The sequence below is a fragment of the Olea europaea genome, chromosome 15 (assembly GCF_002742605.1).
Source record: "Olea europaea var. sylvestris chromosome 15, O_europaea_v1, whole genome shotgun sequence".
NCBI classification, from domain to species: domain Eukaryota; kingdom Viridiplantae; phylum Streptophyta; class Magnoliopsida; order Lamiales; family Oleaceae; genus Olea; species Olea europaea.
This window is the reverse complement of record NC_036251.1, coordinates 4,429,773-4,446,184: the sequence shown is the minus strand read 5'-3', so window position 1 is coordinate 4,446,184 and position 16,412 is coordinate 4,429,773. Positions and strand designations below refer to the sequence as shown.

At 36.6% G+C, this 16,412-nt stretch overlaps 1 protein-coding gene across 2 annotated transcripts; it reads right to left on the bottom strand.

The window, feature by feature from the left end:
• Window positions 1-714: 714 nt before the first annotated feature.
• LOC111409885 lies at window positions 715-8,756 on the bottom strand. 2 transcript variants are annotated; one of them, XM_023039981.1, is made up of 3 exons: window positions 8,566-8,756; window positions 1,182-2,277; window positions 715-972 (listed from the first exon to the last, which is right to left on the bottom strand). In XM_023039981.1, exon 2 carries the CDS (start codon window positions 2,226-2,228, stop codon window positions 1,224-1,226), a length of 1,005 nt encoding a protein of 334 aa, XP_022895749.1. In that variant the 5' UTR covers window positions 2,229-2,277; window positions 8,566-8,756; the 3' UTR covers window positions 715-972; window positions 1,182-1,223. The 2 variants fall into 2 exon arrangements, with proteins under 2 accessions (XP_022895749.1, XP_022895748.1); XM_023039980.1 differs by lacking the exon at window positions 715-972 and having other exon boundaries at window positions 1,001-2,277.
• Window positions 8,757-16,412: the final 7,656 nt, after the last annotated feature.

Genomic DNA, 16,412 nt, shown 5'->3' with positions numbered 1-16,412 from the left:
TTCATCTACGACATGTTTAGATTATTTATTTTTCTTTTATTTTTAAGTAAAGCAATTTTTATAGTATTTTTAAAATAAGTAACTTACAAGTTATTTATTTAAGCAAAGTTACATATTTCAATTCAAGTAACTTTTTCCACATTAATCATGAGACGGTCAATTAATAATATGGTCTAAACCCATCCATTTGATCGAACATGTTAATTTAACGTTATTTTATCAACATAAAATCTCAAATTAATTTGTTCTAGTAAAAGAAAGATCTGATAAATTAATTATTAATCAATTTAATACAATGAGTCAAATAGAAAACAATTTTGTTGTATGTACATAATAATTTAAATACACATAATGTGTTGAGATATGATTAGATTATAATTTCTTCAACCAAATTTTAAAAAAAAAAAATCCACTCTCTTTTTTTACACTTCATCTGTATATAAACTATAATTTAATTCCTTATGTATAAGTAACATTAGAAAGATGGATTTTATCAACATTGCTTTCAAAATTAGAAAGACTCTTATCCAATTTTCGATAAATTTTTCCTTTCAAATTGCTTAAAATTTTCAGGATTTGGTTTTTTTTCATCATTTTGAAGCAAGCTTTATGACATGAAGTCTTTTCCATTTTTGGAAATTGAACTTGATTCTCATAGTGATATCAGCAAGAGATTCTTACGAATTCAAATATGCTCATTCTAAATTCTGTACGTGTTTGGCAAAGCTTTTATTTAAATTGATCAAACTAGTCACTCCTAATTTATTTTTCACATATTCTGTAAAATCTACAGCTTATAAGCACATACTCTATACCGCGGCCAACTTTAGCAAATACTGGATGGCCACATGAGACGATTAAAGCTTCGAAAAAGGGTTTATGTAACTCCACCGAGGCTGACCGCTCAGCCACGAGCGAGTTTGCAGAGCCAATCATCAATACCAGCCACAGGGTCCGGTAACTACTAAGCATCTTCAAGGGAGGATAAGGAAAAAAGAGATTAATGAAAATTGCAACTTCTCATTCTATCATTTCTACAAACATATCTATGTCATCAGCATGCAATATAAGACAATTAAGATATTAGGCACCAAGTATTTGCATGTCTCATCGATTTCTCTTCGACAAATCTTAAGATTTTTATCAAATTAAATCCGTTCAAATTTCAACAGTGAACTTACAGATTTTGTACATGAGTCCAGTGACAGCTTCATCAGCAAGAATCAATTACCATCAACAGATGCAGTCGACTCTTGATTGTAAGTACGAGCAGTAAAACCTGTGTACCAGACGACCCTCATGAGCTGCATTCCAAGAACCAGCACCCAACAGCACACCAAGCTCCTAATAGTATGCATCATCCATGATGGTGCCACGAGCTCAACGCCAAGCTTCAGCCCCCGCATCAGTTGCAACAAACGATATGCTTCATAGACAACCGGAGTAACTAACCATACTGGTGACTGCCAGTGCCAGGTTAGCATCTCGGTGAGTATCTGTACTGTGAGAAGCAGAAGATAAGGACCTAATATAACTGCAAATGAAATGAAAGGTAACTGAGGCCGAAGAAAACCCTTATGAGAACCCAAGAGCATTGTCAAAGGAATAATGTATCCGAGTACGTTTGCAACCATGTTCCAAAGCTGATAACTGGAAGGAGGCTTGCTACTGAACCTTTGAGTACTGTTTTTTGGACTTGCACAAGAATCAGCCATAAGGAGAAAGAGAGATGCGCCGAGATTAAAAATGCAGTCAAGTCCAACCAAAGAAAGAAGGCTGGCTATATTCGGACCAAGGAAAATTGAAGAAAGTGGCAACCACAATGTGGGCACTATGCCCGTGGCTAGGAGAAGGGTAGGGCCAAGAACCCATATAGGCCATTTAAGGTACTGGAGCTGCACAGGTGACTGATTGCTTGCAACTGTGACCTGTTCAGCATTGACTACCGAAGCTTCAGCTGTCTCACCAGAACTCAAAGTTTCAAAGATATTGGTCGCCTCTTTAAGTAATTTTCCTTCATTATGAGGAGAATACGTTACTGGAGCAGATTCCCAAGGAGACGTATTTGCACAGTAAATAGTGAAGTGCTTACGACTTGCATGCAAAGTGCCGGTATTAAGTAGATTCTGAGATTTCCATAACTTCAAGCGCTGATGATGCACAAGACAAACCGCACTTACTGAAATACTAGTTAGGGGCTTGGTTAGAGATGCCATCCCTAGCTTCATGATGAATCAAAGCTCTATGGCTAAAAGTTGGAATCAACCTTGCAGTTATCTGAGAATAGAATAATGATGAAATCAAATTTTAAGTACTTTTACAGCACAAGTTAATGAATTTAAGCAGCAAATGTCAACACAACACGATAGTTGATAACTGAGAACAGGATATCCCAAATGACGACCTAGAGGTTCCAAATGGAAAACGATTAAAATATAAAGTAACGTATGGTACGATTCAGCTTCATTTAAACTACTTTGTTCTCATAAGTAATAATCAACCGAGGGATCAAATAAGCTAGTTATGAAGTAAAAGCTTGGGCATCACTCTTTAACAGTATTAACACCCAAATCAAATATTAGGATAAATTTGCAAAGGTTTTTTATTGAATCAATGGATGAAAAATATAGGGCTGAAGAGGTTCAGATTAAGTAAAATAGTTAAGTCGAACCCTCTTTAGAAATTGAAAGCAACAACATTTAGAGTCCAATTTTCCAATTTCTAAAAGGACTATGATTCCAATAAAAATAACTAAGTTCACTGCTCAATTTTTCATATTAAAAAATAATAATAAATAAGAGAAAACCAGAATCAAAAGTTAGCTGCTGGGCCTTTAATCAGCCTACTCACTATTCAGGGCAAAAACAACTAGTTAATAACGTAGGTTGTCAAGAAACTAAACACTCACAGGAAATGAATTGTAATACCCCGAATTATTATCAATATTATTTAAGCATGTTCATGACCTCTTTAGTTAAAGCCGATTCATGTCTTAGCCGATCCATCTGAGATCCACTTGTTAGAGTGATTGCCATCACATATAATTTCTCCAAGACATACCTTAATTAATTTTGCTTTGTGCCTATAGCTAGTATCGCTAGAGTGAGAATTAGTACATAAATATTGGGCTCTATACGAAGCTCGTAATAATGTATGCAGAAAGGCATTAAGAATAAACCGATTTGGATATGTAGAGATCGAGATCGAGATCAAGCCATCCATAGTTATCTAAATTTAATTATTACTTAACTAGGATAAGGCATATTTTAATAAAAGATAAGTCTGCCACCTTTACTTTAATTAGGATTAGGATTCAGGATGAAAGATGACTTTTCCTTGATTGAATTTAAGTGGGATTGTAAGGTAGAATCCTAGTTTAATTAGGTTAGGAAATTAGTTATCAAATATAACTTAAATTACATTTATTGCATGCATTTAAACAACATGTACACGTTTTCAATCCAAAATTTCAATCATCATATGGAGAGAAGAAAGAGATAAAGTCTAGAGAGAAAAAAGGAGAAAGAAAAGAAAAAGGAAAGGATCCACAAGATTTATTTTCAAGTTCAATTCAAGGCAAAAATCAATGTCCAAATGGATTGTTTCTATACACTATTCTTTATTCAATGAAATATTACGTGAATTACTAATGGACCTTAAGGTTCCACATAACGAAATGTAAACTCTTGTGGGTTCTAACAAAATGCAAGTTCCTTCGAGAATTTGAGATAAATACATGATGAGTGTCTCATTTGATCAACGAAATACTCCAAATGAAATGTGAACGCATATTTCTATAGACTCTTGAGCTACTAATTCACTGCTTTCATTATTAATTCATGTATTGTATGTAAGGAATCCAATAGTGTTCTAGAAGTTGCTATCACATCGGGATAATGTTTGAACGCCGATAAGATAGCTAAAGCAGTCAAGGTATATATAGATGAAAAGTTTAAAATTGATTTTTACATTTAGACATAAAAGACTTTGATGCTATTTTGGGCACACAATGGTTGGGAAGTAATCATGCAACCATATGATGTCTTGAAAAAGAAGTAATTTTTCAAAAACCTGGAGAGATAAATCACTTCTTTATGGGTTAAGTCCCTACCCTGCCCTGTCTCAACTTTGCGATCAAAACAGATGTTGAAATATCACTAGTAATCAGAAGTCGAAGTGGACTACTAGTGAATATAACAATTGTAAGGGATTTTCTTAATGTATTTTCGAACGGCATAACTGGTACGCCACCTCATAGGAAAGTGAAATTCACCATAAACCTCAGACCCAGAGCATCACTAGTATCTAGAGCTCCTTATAGGATGGTACTAAAAAAAATAAAAAATCAAAAAATCAAAAGTTGAAATTGAAATTATAGGAAATGATAAGTAAAAAAATTATCCATCCAAGTGTCACTCCTAGCTAAGGTAATTTTGAGAACGAAATAATTCGAAGATGAGAGGGATGTAACGCCCGGATTATTATCAATATTATTTTTGTGTCGGTTCATGTCTTCAGCCAAATGAGTTAGTCCTATGTCTACTTGTTAGATTGATTGCCACCACATATAATTTCTCCAAGACATAATACCTTAGTTAATTTTCTTTAAGCCTAATAGTTAAGTATCGATATATTGAGAATTAGCATATAACATTAAGATCTATCGAAGCTCGTAATAAGTAATGTTAGGAGGCCTTAGAAATACACCGATTAGGATATGCAGAGATCAAAATCAAGACATCCAAACTTATCTAAGTTTAATTATTACTTAAATAAGATAAGTCATTTTAATAAAAGATAAGTCCCACATCTTTACTTGAATTAGGATTATAATTAAAGATAGATGACCTTTACTTGATTGAATTTTAGTGGAATTGTGAGGTAAAATCCTAGTCCAATTAGGTTAGAAAATTAGTTATCTAATATAACTTAAATAACACTTATTGCACATATTTAAAAGCCATGTGCACATTGTCAATCCCAATATTTCAACCATCATATAGAAAGAAAAAGAGAAAAAAGGAGAAAGAAAAGAAAAAAAGCTAATATCCACAAGATTGGTTTTCAAGTTCAATTCAAGGTAAGATTTAACGTACAAGTGGTTTGTTTTTATATACATGATTTATTCAATGAAATATTACATAGATTACTAATGTTCCGGTCCTGCCAAACAAAATGTGAACACTTTTTGGTTCTTCCTAATAAAATGTGAACTCCTTTGGGAATTTAAGAATAATTATGTAATGAGTATCTTGTTTGATCACCAAAATACTCTACTTGAAATGTGGTATAATATGTCTGTTCTGTTGATTTACTTAATTGTGTGACATAAATTGCATGTATCTTACTGAGTATTGTCAAATACTCACTCTTACAAAATTTATAGGTTAGCTCGGGTTGATCGGGTCTATGGTAGAATGGTGATACATATTGCGAATAGGATTTGAAGAGAATAAAGTAATTTAAGTTTTCTATTTTTTAGTCATTGATTATTAAGTATTGATTTGTAGTCAAAGACAAGTTTAATCCAATAGTTGGGTTTTTATATTTATTTTTAAAGAGTTATAAATTAATCGTTTCGGTCTACATATTATTATTTACAATTGAAAATAAAAAAATAATAATTTTCGCTTCCACATTTACACGAAAAATAAAATTTTTGGTTACTATTCAGGTTTTAGACGGGTTATTATAGGAATTCTACACTTCATACATCAACTTGCAGCTAAAAATGAAATAAATAGAAATTCTACATAAATGGTTCCTCCAACTCAAATTCTCGAACATAACCTGAATGTCTAACACTAGATATTTCCTGCTCTCGACATTATACAATACTCCTTTACATCACTCTCAACCATCATCTGCTCCTGCCTCTATCAATTGCAAACGACATAAATTTATGGGTTGCCCAGAGATTCAACAACTCGAGGTAAATAAGTTCCATACATGATTCAGGCCAAGCATGAATAACTTTTAGACATTGTTGGCTCTGCCACAGTACATGCTACTATGGTATAATCCTAATAATGAGAAGCTCGTCTCCTACAAAAAGACATTAGTACCAGTGGCATTTTTCCTTCCTTCTCCCCACTGATTTCCAAACTGTAAAGGCTAAACCACAGTGAATTAGTTTTGAATCACTGCCACCTTCATTATTTAAGAAGAACCAATTCAATTTGAGTCTTCCTATACCAGTGAGATTGAGTATCATTTCAAATACTCGTCTAAGAAGTCTTAACTCCAAGACTCAATATATCTTTGTTTCTTTTAAGCTGATTCATATAAATTCACTTGTAATTTATCTCCCAAGCATGTCAACAGGTTTAGCTTTCTACCCAGACAGCCAAAAGTGAGCATAATTCAATCACATTTGAATAAGCACGGAAATAGGAATAAATTATAGTGGATCACGTGGCTACTTTTAAGATCCACACCTTCTACCAATACATAACATCGCTGAATCTAAAATTAGAAGAATTTTGAGATAAGAATCCCTTTTTTTTTTTTTTTTTTTTTTGAGTTCTATACAATTTTAATGTGATAAGAATTAAGCACACTTCTACCTTTCTAGGAAGAATTGCTAAGCATACATTGGTACCATAATTCTGGGCCACAGGATTGCAACAATATGCAGAATTTGGAGCATGGAAAAGCAACTCTTTACAAGAGAGAATTTTTTTGATATGAACACAAATTGTTCATATTGGAAAATAAAAATATAAATTGAAAAGAGATAACAACAAGGATTAATTTGAGGAAAGCCAACCTCCCAAGTATTGGTTTTTGTTACAAATATGTAATTTATTTTATTGTAATATTTATGTTTTATTTATTTTATAAATTAGTATAAGTTAGTTGTGGAGCAACTAATGCCCCTAGTTTTAGGAGTCCTTCTTTATTTTTTTTTATTTTTTTATTTTTTTGGTATTTAAAGAGTAAGCAAGTATGGAATAGGGATGGATAGAAATTATTTAAAACTCTTGGTTGTAATTTGGTGCTTATTGGTTCCTCGAGAACCAATACCTGGGAGGTTGGTTTCATCAAATTAACCCTCTTTTCATATCATTTGGTATCAAAGCTCAGACAACAAACGAAGGAGAAAATCTCAACAATGGATTACCGACTAGAGATCATACAAAAATGGTAGACTCCATGGTTCTTGAACAAAAGGAAATTACAATGAAAATCTTGTGCAAAATGGACGAAATATCCAGACCGTGCAAAGCATATAAACAATACAAAATGATTTCAGAACGAATAATGGAGACACAGCAGAGCCAAGCGAAGTTTGGCACATCAAATTCTTATTTGAAAATGTGGAATCTAGTAATATACAAGATCAAAATGCAGTAAGTGGTGAACTCCATGGCATGCAAACCATTTGCATTTCCGCACTAACAAATAGATTAAAGAATGTTTACAGATTCAGTAAGCGAAAACCCAAAAAGTGATGCCAATTGTAATGCCAGTGTTAAGGGATAAAATCCCACATCGAATAAAGATGAAAATATAGATCAATTTATAAAGGATTTGGGCTACTCCTCTTAACAAGGTTGATCTTTTAAGATGGACCTCAAATCTTAACATGGTATCAGAGTCCATTAAACTCCAACGAGTAATTCGATCCGGCTAAGACTCTAAAAATGAGCAGACGGATTTCAAGATTGGTCTGCTCAAACGAGCCACCATCCTACGGGGGCATGCTAAGGGATAAAATCTCATATCAAATAAAGATGAAAATATACATCAATTTATAAAGGATTTGAGCTACTCCTCTTAACAAGGTTGACCTTTTAAGATGAACCCCAAATCTTAATAGCCAGAAACATCTCCAACCATTCCTAACACCATGCAGACAAGATGCCAAGAATATCAGGAGACAAAACCGAAATTTCAGGGAGGAAGTCAAGTTTCTTTTGGCATACTCCCTTATAAGGTGAATGTATGTGGTCCATCAAATCATAAGTACCTGGTTTTGGTAATTGAATCCTTCATTCCTGTAATGGTTAGAACCTATAGCTATGGTCTAATGCGCATATCATGGAAGTCTGATAAATGGAAACTATTTGCAACTCCCACAATTTTAGGAGTGATGTTCTATTTAATTCGTTTTTAAAGTGTAAGCAATGAAGGAATACGGAGGAATGGACATTGTTATTTGGTACTCCTGATTGTAATTTGGAGGTTATTGTTTCATCGAAAACCAGTAATTCGGAGGCCAGGTTTACTCAAATTAACCCCCTCATTATCTCCTCCATTAACTTGTCTATCTTCCAAAACGATTTCAAATACGAACAATTCGCAGTCATATCATTCTTGAACCGGAATAAATATCAAGCACAACACATTATCTTACACAGACCAACAAAAAAAAGGGGCTATTTCCCTCAGTTTCAAACATCAGGAAAACGCCAAAGTTATAATATCAACGAACATGTAACAATTGTAATAAGCCACATATTGAAACAGTAAGTGGGCGATAATTTGAGTAAAGATGCTGATTGGCTCAGGGAATTAATATAGAAGATTAGATAAACCGGAAAAAGAAAAAGGCGAGTAAACCTGAGTTCCACTCGAAACTTGAATTTTCCGACGACCAAAAGGATAATTGCCCGAAATACTAGGTAATTTTTGAATTTCGACAACGAAAAGATCGCTGTAGGATTCCCCGATGACACTCCGCACTTGCGTTCGGCAGTCGGAACTTGGCAGAAAATAATGTTCTTAAAAGACCTTTTGTTATCTAGAAAATAATTGTTACTTTAAAGGGTGACGCCAACAATTAAAAAAATGAATTTTAGAATAGAAAATTGATTGAGAATGTGTGTGTATATATATATATATATATATATATATATATGAGTAAATTTAATTAATAATTACTGAACTTTACACTTGATTACTACTTGCTCACTCGTCTTTCACATATTACTGAATGCTCACTCATCTTTTCATATAATTACTCATTCATCACTCGTCTCTTCAAATAATTGGACGATTTTTACGGCAAATTTTCGACAACTTTCGATCACAAAGAATGTAGAATTTTGATACCGTTGAAAAGCCCACGATATCCTCTTCAATTACCACCCAAAATCTCATTATAACTCCAAGTGATTCGATCGAAAAATTGCCTTAAAAGTTGCCCAAAAATTTTGAAAATCTGCCCAGATTTTCAAAATTTTTGGGCGACTTTTAAGGCAATTTTTCGGCAACTTACGACTATCAAAACTATCGAATTTTGATACCATTGGAAAGCTCACAATGTCCTCTTCAATTACCATCCAAAATTTCCTCATAACTCCAAAGGATTGGTCGGAATAAACCTACAAAGTCAGCATCCCGATAACTACTAGGACCACCGTTTTCTTTGTAATAGATGGTCCTACTAGTTACAACGTGCTACTAGGAAGAGATTGGATACACGGAAGTCGCTGTATACCCTCATTGTTCCATCAATACCTGATCTTTTGGAATGACAAAGGCGAAGCAGAGGTGGTACAGGCCGATCATAGGCCTTTTGTCGCAGAAGCAAACTCGGTGAAAAAGTTCATGTACGAAGGAAACTATGGACCTGTCAGGATAGTACAAGACGGGGAAGAAACTCAGGTTGTCGCACAAAGCGAAGAACCATTCTCAGTTGACGCACTCACTGAAACGTTCAAACAGATGAGGCCAAATATAGTGGCCCTGGAAGAGCCAGTAATTGGTAAAAAAATAATTAAGGAGTCTTGAATGGACTTTAAGTTACAAAAGCAAATGGCTGACATTCAGGCCTTCAAAGCCAGACTGATGGCTTTCAATAAGGAATGCAGTGACAAGGCGAAAGAAGAGACAGACCTAAAAGCGCTGAAGGATAAGTTGGCAGTATTCGAGTTAGAGCAAAGCATTGGACGAGAAGTCAACAAGGTGGACTGTTTAGAAGAGGAAGTACTTACAAGGGAACTGGACGACGAAGTAATGCGGATCGCTAAACCTGGATACGCTCAAGCACAAGACCCTCTGATCAAAGTAAATATTGGCAATGAAGGAGAATATCGCCCAACGTTCATCAGCCAAATGCTCGACCAAGAGGTTAGTAACAAATTAATCGCTTTGTTAAAAGAGTACAAAGATTATTTTGCTTGGGAATATGAACAAATGTCTGGTTTAGATAGAGACTTGGTGGAACATAGGTTACCAACTAAGCCTAACTTTAAACCTCATAGGCAGCCTCCTAGACGTTTTGCTCCCAATGTACTCCCTGAAATCAAAAAAGAGATAGAGCGATTATTGAAAGCAGGTTTCATTAGAACAGTCAGATATGTCGAATGATTGTCCAATGTCGTGCCAGTACTAAAAAAGAATGGTAAACTAAGGATGTATATAGACTTTAGGAATTTAAACATAGCCACACCCAAATATGAGTATCCAATGCCCACGGTGGATTCTTTAGTAGATTCAACTGCCGGACATGTCATGTATTCTTTCATGGATGGGTATTCAGGATACAATCAAATTTATATAGTTGAAGAAGACATACACAAAACTGTCTTTAGATGCCCTGGGTCTCTAGGATGTTTTGAATGGGTGGTTATGCCTTTCGGCCTAAAAAATGCAAGGGCAACTTATCAAAGGGCAATGAATTTAATCTTTCATGATATGATAGACAAGTTTATTGAAGTGTATGTGGATGACATAGTAGTCAAGTCCATTAAAGAAGAGGACAATTTCGAACAGTTAAGATGTTCGTTTGAACGAATGAAGCAATATAAGTTAAAGTTGAATCCCTTGAAGTGTGCATTTGGTATTAATGCAGGGAATTTTCTTGGTTTCTTAGTACACAAGAGAGGGATTGAACTTGATAAAAATAAAGCGAAAGCTATTTTAGAAGCCAAACCACCTAGCAACAAAAAGGAGTTGCAAAGGTTTCTAGGCCAAGTAAATTTTTTAAGACGCTTTATTTCTAACTGTGCATGGCGAACTAAAGTCTTTTCGCCGCTCTTAAAGCTGAAAAATCAAGACGAATTCGTCTGGAAAGAAGAACATCAAAAGGCTTTTGAAAGCCTGAAGACATATCTATCAAGTCCACCAGTGTTGGTGTCACCAATCCAAGGACGGCCAATGAAAGTGTATGTATCGGCTGAAAAAGAATCAATAGCTGGAATGGTCGCACAGGAAGACCAATTTGGTGAAGAAAGGGCAATTTACTACTTAAGTAGACGATTAACGAAATGTGAATGTAATTACTCTGCTATCGAAAAATTATGTCTTGCATTGTATTTCACATGTACAAAATTAAGGGCTTATTTACGACCCGTAACCGTTTATTTAATTTATAAAGTAAATTTAGTTAAGTATATGTTCTCGAGCCCTATTTTACACCAAAGGGTAGGTCTTTGGACACTAGCTTTATCAGAATTCGAAATACAATATATACCTCAAAAGGCAATCAAAAATCAGGCTTTGGCTAACTTTCTAGCTGATTATCCATGCCTTGACATGCCTAAAGAAATCGAATTAGAAATCAATTCGTTCGAGTTAAAACCTTGGGTGTTGTATTTCGATGGGTCAAAAACCTCTAAAGGTGCAGGAGTAGGAGTAGCATTGATTAATCCTTTAGGGATCTGCTACAAGTTTGCATTCACTTTAGACAGAATGTGCACCAACAATCAGGCCGAATATGAAGTCTTAATTGTAGGCTTAGAACTAATGATGGATATGGGAGTAAGAAATGTGATCGTTAGGGGCGATTCTCAATTGGTGATCCATCAATTGATCGGTGATTTTAAATGCCAAAGTGATTCCATTATAAGTCAATATGAGATCGCCCAAGAATTATTAGAAGAATTCGATCAAGTAGAACTCCAATGCGTTAATAGGATATATAACGACGTGGCAAATGAGTTAGCCCAAATGGCATCAGGGTACTCAAAGGTTTTGAATTGGAAGTCTACTTGTGAGTATGGAATCATATTGCCCGTGACTCAAAGAAGGGCGAGAAAGATTGAACTTCACTGCATACAAGATGGAGATGCAATGGATTGGAGAATAGAGATTAAAGGGTTCCTTAAAGAACCTAATGGAGGGATTAGTAGGAAAAAGAAGATGTGTTTGCTGAACTATACACTAATAGATGAAGAGTTGTTTAAGAAATGCTCTGATGGTGTATTACTAAAGTGTGTAAGTTTGCAAGAAGCCAAGATGATTATGGCTGAGGTGCACGAAGGGATATGTGGAACTCATCAAGCTGGCCAAAGGATGAGATGGTTAATTATTAGGAGTGGATATTTTTGGCCAAAGATGGGAGAACTATGCGTTCAGTATGCAAAGAGTTGTTTAGCATGCCAAAAGCATGGTCCAATACAAAGGGCGCCAGCACGAGAAATGACACCTATTATTAAACCTTGGCCGTTCAAGGGTTGGGCGATAGACCTGATACGGAAGATTTATCCCCCATCGTCCAAGCAACATACTTTTGTTATAGTTGCAACCGACTATTTCACCAAATGGGTAGAAGCGGTACCTTTGAAAGAGATCACCCAGAAAAATGTTATAGAGTTTATCCGTGATCACATTATCTATAGGTTTGGGATCCCACAAACCTTAATGGTAGATCACGGAACATCTTTGAATGGGGATCAAGTGAACAAATTTTTGAGCGAGTTTGGGGTTAAATTAGTAAACTCCACACCATACTACGCTCAATCCAACGGACAAGCGGAATCTTCTAATAATATTCTAAAAAATATCATCAGAAAGATGATAGATGAAAATGCCAGAAATTGGCACGAATGTCTAAACAAGGCCTTATGGGCTTATAGGACATCACCTCGGTCAAGTACCAAGGTTACTCCTTTCCAACTTGTTTATGGACAGGAGGCCGTTTTGCCTATGAAAATCAACGTGCAATCGATCAGAGTGTGCTTACAACATAAATTGAATGATGATGAGTATGCCGAATCGCTAGTTTAAAATTTATTGGGGTTAGACGAATTAAAGTTGGACGTCTTGGATAGGTTGCAAGTTCAAAAACAAAGAATGGCTAAGTTTTATAATAAAAAAGTCATAGCCAAGTCGTTCAGCCTGAGTGAACTAGTTTGAAAGACGATACTCCCTTTGGATAGCAAGGATCCAAAAAACGGGAAGTGGTCGCCCAATTGGGAAGGACCATACAAAATAAACAGTGTGTTGCCCAATGACGCGTATCACTTGGAAGATTTAGATGGCACCAAGCACGTGAGATTCATTAACGGTAAATATTTGAAAAAATATGTTCATTCTTTATGGGAATGTGAACAGATAAAATCATGATCAAATATGTTGAACGATTAAAAGAAAACAAGGTCAGAGCGAAATACGTTCAAGTGAAGTCCTTTATTATCAAACGTCCACTACAAAAATACAAAAATACAAATAATGGATGCTCTACGAAATACAATTAAAAGTAAGCTAATCTCCCGGTTGATCGCTGAGTAAGCTTCACGCCGCCTTCCTAAATGTATCGCTGCAATGGTGGGATCGTCGAGTAAGAGAGTGTACTGGCCTCACCACCTTCCTAAATACATCGCTGCAATGGCGAGCAAAGAAGTTGAGAAGCACTCTCAGCAAGCAAGCTGAGAAGCACTCTCAGCAAGTAAAGTGGCCCGCAAGCAGCCCAAAAATTGCCTTCTATCATCGACTCCTTGTAAAGGACAAAGAGACGATGGGAAGAACTTTGATGGCAAAAAACTTCGCTGCTAGCCAGAAAATATTTCCTATACCTCCCATACCAAAGGTAACATCAAGGTAAATAGTAAAATGGGAGGACTAAACAGTCCATTTTGGGTCGGATTGATTGTCAGAATGCCAAGCAATGGCAGCAAATTAGTTTCGAAGAAGAAAATGAAGATGAAGACGAAAGATGGAAAATGCGAGGCATTTATAGGGGGTGGAGACGAAGAGACAGAATATGAACGGCCACATTTCTGCCTAATAAACGGAATTAAATAGCCTAAAGTCTTGGGAAAAGTGATGAAAATATCAAAAGAAAATGGACAAGATTTTTAGCACAAAGTAGTTAAATGCTTAAAGAATTGACGACTAAAAAACAAACGTCAAATAAATGTACAAGAAGTTAATGTTCATTAATGATGAACAAAATTACAAAAGAAAAAAGACATCATATGTCTTAATTACAGTCCACCCCATACTGAACGAATTTGTTCCCTAAGTTTTTCCCAATCTTCGTTCTGCCGAGAGGAAGTGATGTTCAATTCAGCCGCGACATCATCATCAACTTCCAACTTCTTGTACTGCTCGACCAAGGACTTAGTTCGCTCAATTCCCTGGAATGCGTTGCGCTTTTTAGCAGCCATTCTCGCCCTGCAGTCGTCCATTTTGGCTTGAAGTTCCTTCATCTGAGCAGCCAAATTAACCTCATGATCAAATATGTTGAACGATTAAAAGAAAACAAGGTCAGAGCGAAATACGTTCAAGTGAAGTCCTTTATTATCAAACGTCCACTACAAAAATACAAAAATACAAATAATGGATGCTCTACGAAATACAATTAAAAGTAAGCTAATCTCCCGGTTGATCGCTGAGTAAGCTTCACGCCGCCTTCCTAAATGTATCGCTGCAATGGTGGGATCGTCGAGTAAGAGAGTGTACTGGCCTCACCACCTTCCTAAATACATCGCTGCAATGGCGAGCAAAGAAGTTGAGAAGCACTCTCAGCAAGCAAGCTGAGAAGCACTCTCAGCAAGTAAAGTGGCCCGCAAGCAGCCCAAAAATTGCCTTCTATCATCGACTCCTTGTAAAGGACAAAAGGTGACACTAGCCCTTCCAATATCCATATCCATGAAGGATACGTACTCAAGTATCGACTTCTTGAGGAACTTCAAATCTTCCTCTGAAGAAGCAGCAGGATGATTAGATGGAACCGGGCGAGACGTCTGGACTTGCCCCCAGGAAGGGAATAAGTCTTGGATAGAACACACAATTTTGTCAGCATCTTGCAAAGAAAATTGCCAATATTAAAGATCCTCACTACAACGAACAAGATAGAAATAGAAGTGAAGCAAAGACTACCTCATCAACAATCGTAGAAGATGGCATGCCCTGAGCCAAGCTTGCCACCAGCGACTCCTCCATTCGTGAGGACTTTCCCTTGTCTGAGCGAGAAGATATTGCCACAACGGGCGGACTCATAGGAGTATCTGCAAAACTCGAGAACAACAAATCAAAAACCAATAGCACAAGCAAAGGTAAGACAACAAAAGACTGAATTACCTTCTGCTTCAATGTTTGGGGGGTTGACGCCCTGGTAAGAAGGTGGCTCATCCATGGGTTGTGATGAGGACTCCGGGACTGAAGATGTCTCTTTAAGCGTAGCCCCCTCATCAACCGGTTTGGATGAAGTAGTCTCAGCAGAGGATGATGGAGTAGGAGCTGTCGATGTCAAAGCCTTTGAAGGAGAGGCTGGGCTTTTCTGAGAAGTCTAAAAAGATCATCAGCACACAGAAAAGTTTCAAGTGTGGAAAAGTATACTTGTGAGTAAACCAATTTAATTACCTTCCTCCTGACGATAAGAGGGGCATCATCATCATCATCAACATCATCCTCCAGAATGGGAGATGCTGAGGCTGGCCGTTTGCGGCTTGGGGCACTCTTGGGCGTAGTATGCTTGACAGGGAGAGAAGAAGATGGACAAGCAGACTGTTTAGTGAGACGAGAAGGAGAAGGACTCCGAATGGACAAGGGAGTTACTAAAACAGGAGGAGGGGAAGAAATGCTCGGTTGGTCTAATGAATGAAAGGCACGATTGGCGTCAGTCGCCAATAATCTGCGCTTCACTGACGGCCAGAGCTGTTCAAAAAGAGGGTGAATGGCGTGGCTAGAATTGAAAGGGGCTAATGAAAAATGGCTGATTAAAAGAAGATTACGAGCATCTATAGCCTCTGCCTCTGCCTTATTAATGATATAAAAACGGTCAACTAAGTTCCTTGAATAGCAAGGAGGAATAGACCAAGTTTGGCCGAAACCAAGTTGACGAGCAAAAAATTGGGGAGCATAAATTTCTACCCCCACCTTGGCATTGGTCCCAGTTAGAATATCATGAAATAACTTCCTCCCGGTTAAAAACTGGATCCAAATGAGCAGGGAGGTGCTCGCGCTATCTATAGTGGAAGGGGGATGTACATATTTTGGAGTCAAAAAAAGAGAAAAATGAAAAAAGGAAGGGATTGAATCCAAAGAATAAAAGAATGAAAAAATGTCCCTTCTGGACATATTTACAGGAGCTAAGGGCTCCATGGCTAGCCCATAACAGCGAGCAGAGGAGTGAGAGATTGATGGAGCACCAAGCAATGGAAAATAGGATCTCAACCACAGTTGAGTGAACCAAAGAGGTCCACTGCCAGTGGGAGATGTACTATTCTTCAATTGAG